The sequence below is a fragment of the Protopterus annectens genome, chromosome 13.part0 (assembly GCF_019279795.1).
Source record: "Protopterus annectens isolate FY-2018-M chromosome 13.part0, PAN1.0, whole genome shotgun sequence".
Classification (NCBI taxonomy): domain Eukaryota; kingdom Metazoa; phylum Chordata; order Ceratodontiformes; family Protopteridae; genus Protopterus; species Protopterus annectens.
Genome location: NC_056747.1, coordinates 964,689,068 through 964,695,323, shown reverse-complemented (window position 1 = coordinate 964,695,323; position 6,256 = coordinate 964,689,068). Strand labels below are relative to the sequence as shown.

Genomic DNA, 6,256 nt, shown 5'->3' with positions numbered 1-6,256 from the left:
CAGAGCAACGCTGTGAGATAAATGCAACTTCCAGTATTTTCTTTTTATGAAAAAATATTGCAGAAAAACATTAAAAGGTTTAATTTCATAAGTAAATTAAACCTCTTGGCGTCTCTGTAGATGGTAGCTTACAACTTTTAGCATACATTGCAGTTTCTAAGAAGGTAGGAGTATATATAACTTCATAATATACGTAACATGAAAACAAAAGAAACATTAGTTGAACTCTTTTTAAACATAAGGAATATACAAAGTACTTTTGCTTCACTGTTGAAATGACATGAAGAATTTTCAGCAGTCACACATTTGTCGATACATTCTATGTGTGAAACAGAGAATCTGTGTTCGAAGCTTGTAATATAACTAACTCACTGACTTGTTTTATTTCTGTGAAACTGAACTTTCCAGCACGTGTCAGACTTCTCTATGGAAATGATTGGAGGGTGGACTACAGAGCACCTTATTTGCATAATACATTCATTCCACACCCTCATAGCTGAATCTGGTAAAACACTGAAGATTCAGGAAATGCCGGGAATGTAAAGTGAAAGTATAAAAAATGTTCTGCTCAGCTCACTGAGACAGTAACTCTGACAATATATTCGAAGCAGCAACAACACAGAGATAGTGAACAGACTGACACGATGCTACTGACTCCAGCTTATCGAACTCTGTATTCTTTACAGGAGCCCGAACTCACAGCTTGGCCATTCAGCATGAGCGCCTTTGAACAAATGGAAAAGGACTTACAGAGAGACCTGAACCAAATGAGAAGGGCGATTAGTTTTATAAATGATATCTTTCAGCAACAGTCTGAGGTTGTCCGGAGGAAAAGAAAACTTCCTATGGACAAACTACAAATGGATTACATCGATCAGCGACAGTCTGAGGTTGTCCAGAGGAAAAGAAAACCTCCTACGGACAAGATACAAAACAGAAGGGGAAAAAGTGATGGCATCAGAATAAAAAACAATGAGACGGGCTTCTCACTGTCTCTGGATGTTAAACAGTTTTCCCCAGAAGAACTGACTGTGAAAGTAGCTGGAAGAAAAGTCGCAGTGGAAGGAAAACATGAAGAGAAACGTGAGGACGGCGAGACAGTCTTCTCCTATGAATGCAGTCACTTTAAGAAGGAAGTCCTGTTACCAGAGGATGTGAATTCTGAAGAAGTAACTTGTTTGCTGTCCCACAATGGTGAGCTTGTCATTGCAGCCCCACGACTGTCCTCACCAGCTGTGACAGGTAGAGACATTCCTATCTCCATCAGCACAGACACAAGCAGTGGAAAGGAAGATGAAATGAGAATGCAGATAAAACGGACAAGAACAAAAAGCAGGAAATCTCTTCAAATGAGGGAAACGAGGTTCCAGCTGCACAGACTGCCTAAACATGCAGAGATGGACATTTCTATTATTTAATGGTCTATGTTTAGCCATTTAACTGTTTAATCAAACTGTTATAAGATTGCTGCCTCATGTTTTATGAACATATTATTTTGTTCAGATATTCCAAATATATAGAAAAATCAAGAAGAAAAACTTAAATTTAGCAATGTCTACTTTTTGTATGATGCACTTACTACTTTTCTGTTTTACTACAAAGTACTTGACCAGAAATTACTTTTGTAAGTCTTCATTTATTTTTCTTTACCTTTGTAATAATAGCTATGGATTTTATTTGGTTTTCATTTCTCACATATTTTAAATAAATGAGCTGTTATGTTATAATTACACCGGAGAACCTTTACTTGATTTCTCAAAATGATCAAAGAAAATACTTGTTAATTGTTATTTAGGTTACTTAATGATCATACCTGAGTGCTAAGAAACTGCATCTAAGAAACTGCACCTTGAGTTGGACTGGGATCAGACCTGTAAAAGTATGCAGTAGGCTGGGTTTTCCAGTTCTTGTAAATAAAGCTGTGGCATGAAAATGAGATAAACTGTGAAAAATGTATCTCTGCCTAACTGCACCTAGTACCTCCCTAGTGAAACACTGACAGTCAAACCATCAGCGTGTGGAAGTGACCTGTCATCAAACATGAATTACCTGTTATGAACCTCTGTCACTTATGGGCTACTGTGAAATAGGTTTAGGAATCATTTTTTTATATTTATAGACAGAATGATATTAAGGTCATGCAATTTCAGCAGCAACACCCCCTCTTTCTGTCAGACACAGAACAGCAACCCAGTAACAATATTCAAGGGGTCTCAAACTCAAATGACCGGGATTACTGAATGAGGACCAGTACACTCATCTTAGGGCCACAGTCTCAAAATCAAAAAGAAGGTTGTCAGCACAGCTAGAAATATAGCACCTTCCACCCAGAATTATGTTTATTTGAGGGCTGCTTCAGCCCTGAGGGCCACAAGTTTAAGATCCCTTTTCAGTGGTCCACGAGTTTAAGAATCCCTCTCATAGGCAAAAGCAAGAAAATACTTTAGGGGGAAACAGATGAAGGCTTACATTTATTAATTGGCATTAAGAGCATTAATTCTATGCCTTAAATAGTTTCATACCATCCAGATAATCCATTTATGCCTTCATTCTCTGAAATTCTCTTCATCCTATTCAGTACTGCAAGTGGGCACAGACAATCATGACAAGAAATACGAATAAGTTAAAATAAAGCAATAAAATCCAAAACGATGATGATGTTGGGCTTGAATCTGCTCAAACCAGTAGGATATTTAAGAGCTCATTCTTTTATGATGAATCCACTATACAAATTCAGATGTAAAAGAGACTTGTACATAACAGTCATTAAGCAAGTTATGCAATAAATTACCATCTTTACTTAGCTATACAAATAACCTGGAGGAGTTTAAACACTCATGTAACAGAATTTAAGTGATAGGAAATATGGCTGTAACATCAGAGTCAGTACGCATTGATCACACACACACACACACACACACACACACACACACACACACACACACACACACACACACACACACACACACACACACACACACACACACACTTTGCATGTGAGAGGTACGTCTGTGTGCTTTGAAACCCTGTGGTGCCAATAGAATAATCTCTGTCCTCACTGAAAAATCTGTTCTGCAGTCTTGAGTCTTTAGACATGCTGTTATTCGAATCTCTCGTGTAGTCAGATGTATGCACGTTGTAGTTGTCCTGATGCTGAGGTTTCTAGGACTTAACTCTGTTTAGAAGGATGGATTTTTAGAGAGCTAATGGACTTTTTTTTTTTTTTAAGCCAGGCCTGACCTTCCAGCCAGCAACAGGCCCTAGTTAGTCCCTAGGTCATCTAGTTCTGGATCCAGCTCTGCCCTTACAGACAGTTTGAAGCGAACAATTACTCAGCGCACTTGTCCAACATGTGCAAAGTATAACTGATGAAACACTGGGAGGATTAGTCCACTGAAACAACTTTTGACAAATGTCTGCTCCTTCCATATAGTATAACCTTTCCCCTGTTGCTTCTCCTATTACCATGGCTTCCTGCTGCTGTTTCTGCAGATTTATTGGCTTGAATTATGTTCCAAATTCCCTTTTTCAGTGAAGACAGCGCTTTGGTTTGTTTGTCACAGTACATTTTTTGTGGTTATCTCAGTGTAACCACTTGTAGATACTTTCCATGACAACAGTGAGCTTCCTTAAAGTGGAATTAGTCTGTCCCAGATTTGTTCCCTAGCACTTCAGATATCTCATGAGGTAGCATCCCTTTTTCAGGATTCTGATTATGACTTGTATAACTCTGAAATAGAAGTTATGTACTTACCATAACGTTCCATGTGAGTTGTTTATCTTGCCTTTATTCTCACTGATGGGTTGGAGCCAATCCTCGGCTCCGACATGGCTGATAGCAAGCTCAAGGTTTGCCAGTAGCTAGAGACCAGCCCCTTATCCCACCATGCACTGCTAGAATTACCTCAGATCTTGTTTGCTGCGAATAATAGTCTATACATATATATACATATATACAAACTATACATACTCTCATATATATCTATGAAGAAAAGTACCCAAAGGGAAGAGAAATATTGAATAACCAGGATGGCATTAGCCTTTAAGTCAACAGCCAGCCAGGAGGGGGAAGGAGGAAGGGACGTGAGAATAAAGGCAAGATAAACAACTCACATGGAACGTTATGGTAAGTACATAACTTCTATATGTGAAGTTGTTAATCTCGCCGATTATTCTCACTGATGGGTAGCGTCCCTTGCACCCTCAACCTTGGGTGGCTCGTGGAAGTATGTTCTTCAGTACTGTAGAACCAAAGGAAGACCTGTCCCTAGAAGCCTTATCTACTTTGTAATGCGTGATAAAGGTATGAGGCTTAGACCAAGTGGCTGCAGCGCAAATATTGTCAAGGGGCAATTTAGCTTGAAAAGCAGAAGAGGTAGAGAAAGCTCTGGTAGAATGAGCTTTTGGTTTGTGCGTTAAAGGCATGTTCCCATTTTCATAAACAAAGGATATACAATCGGATAACCATTTAGATAAGGTTGTTTTAGCCACTGGATTGCCTTTTCTTGCCTCTGAGATGGCTACAAAAAGTTTTTCTGATTTCCTAATATCATTAGTTCTGTCAAGATAAAATCTGAGCTGTCTGTGAACATCAAGTTTGTGCAGCATATATTCTAAGTTGTTAGAGTAGTTGGAGAAGAACACTGGTAGTTCAATGACCTGATTGATGTTTGATTCAGAACAGACTTTAGGTAAAAAAGAGGGGTTCATTCTGAGAGATACTCTATCAGCATGGAAGATCATGTAGGGTGGTCTGATGGGTAATGCTTGAAGCTCTGACACTCTGCAGGCAGACGTAATGGCCACAAGAAAAATAGTTTTCCACGATAAGAATTTTAAATCACAAGAAAAAGCTGGTTCAAAGGGAGGAAGAATAAGCTGAGACAGCATAAGGTTTAAATTCCAGGGAGAAAAGGGAATTTTGATCAGACGTCTCATATGAAGAACGCCTTTAAGGAAGGTTTTGGACAATTTATGGCTCATAATAATTGAGCCATCAAGACCAAGGTGAAAATTTGAGATAGCAGCTAACTGAACTCGAACTGTAGCAGCTGCTGCCCCTTCCTTAAAAATTTTTGTCAAATATTCCAAAATGGAAGATAGCGGAGCTCAAAAAGGGTCAATGTTCTGCGCATTGGCCCAAATTGAGAACCTTTTCCATTTGCTGCCATATAATTTCCTGGTAGATGGCTTGTGAGGACAAGAGAATCTGTCTTGTATCTTCTGAAATTGAATGAAGCCTGGCAATTAGGGGAAGTGGATTAGCCAAGCAGTCAGTTTCAGGGACTATAGAGAAGGATGAAGGTCCCCTGACGGGTGCGTCAGAAGGTCCAGAACTGGGTCCAGGATCCATGGATCCTCCAACAGATGATGGTGAAGAAACGGAAACCAAATCTGTCGAGGCCAGTAGGGGGCTATGAGTATAACCCTCCCAGTGATTTTGCTTTCCGTAGAAATCTTGGAATTAATGGGAAGGGTGGAAATGCATAAAGGAGACCCGGGGGCCAATCGTGTAAAAGTGCATCTCTCGGGGGATGACCGGGAGGTGGTATCAGGGCAAAGAAGATTCTGCATTTTGAATTGATGTGGCTGGCAAAAAGGTTGCAGCAAGGCTGGCCCCATTTGTGGAAAATCAACTCCCCAACCTGTTGATTGAGAGACCACTCGTGAGGGAGTTAATATTGCCCTGCTTAGCTTGTGCGCTATGATGTTGGATTTCCCCGGAATGTGCGTTGCTAACAGAAAACGCTGGGATGGCACAGCCCATTGCCAAACCCTGAGGGCTTCTCGACAAAGGGGGTAAGACTTGGTTCCACCCTGCTTGTTTAAGTACCAGACTACTGATATGTTGTCGGTCTGAATTGCAATAGTTCCCTAGAGGGAGAGAGTCCTGAAAGTACTGCAATGCCAGAAGTATCGCTCTCAGCTCTAGAACATTGATGTGCAGATGTGATTCTTGATCTGTCCATGTGCCTTGGGCAGTCTTTCCCTGAAAATGCCCTTCCACCCTATTAGGGAAGCATCCGTGGTCACAGTGGCTACTGGGGGGGGGGGACAAAGGGTCTCCCTACTGTAACATGAAGAGACGTCAACCACCACCGAAGGTCTCTCCTGCAAGAATCCGTGATAAGAATCATGTGGTGCTTTGGTAGTTTCTGGTAAGACCACTGAGTGAGAAGAAGCCATTGAAGGATTTGCATATGCATCCTTGCGAGTGGTATAGCTAGGAATGCTGCCGCCATCAAACCTAGTACTT

General features: G+C 40.6%; 1 protein-coding gene across 1 annotated transcript; it reads left to right on the top strand.

Moving 5' to 3' along the window:
* Window positions 1-501: 501 nt before the first annotated feature.
* Window positions 502-1,705, top strand: LOC122788376 (heat shock protein 30C-like). Its single transcript, XM_044055452.1, has one exon. It carries the CDS (start codon window positions 645-647, stop codon window positions 1,416-1,418), a length of 774 nt encoding a protein of 257 aa, XP_043911387.1. The 5' UTR covers window positions 502-644; the 3' UTR covers window positions 1,419-1,705.
* Window positions 1,706-6,256: the final 4,551 nt, after the last annotated feature.

Bases quoted from the DNA above. Each gene is read 5' to 3' on its own strand.
- LOC122788376 (XM_044055452.1), top strand. From the start codon at position 645: ATGCTACTGACTCCAGCTTATCGAACTCTGTATTCTTTACAGGAGCCC.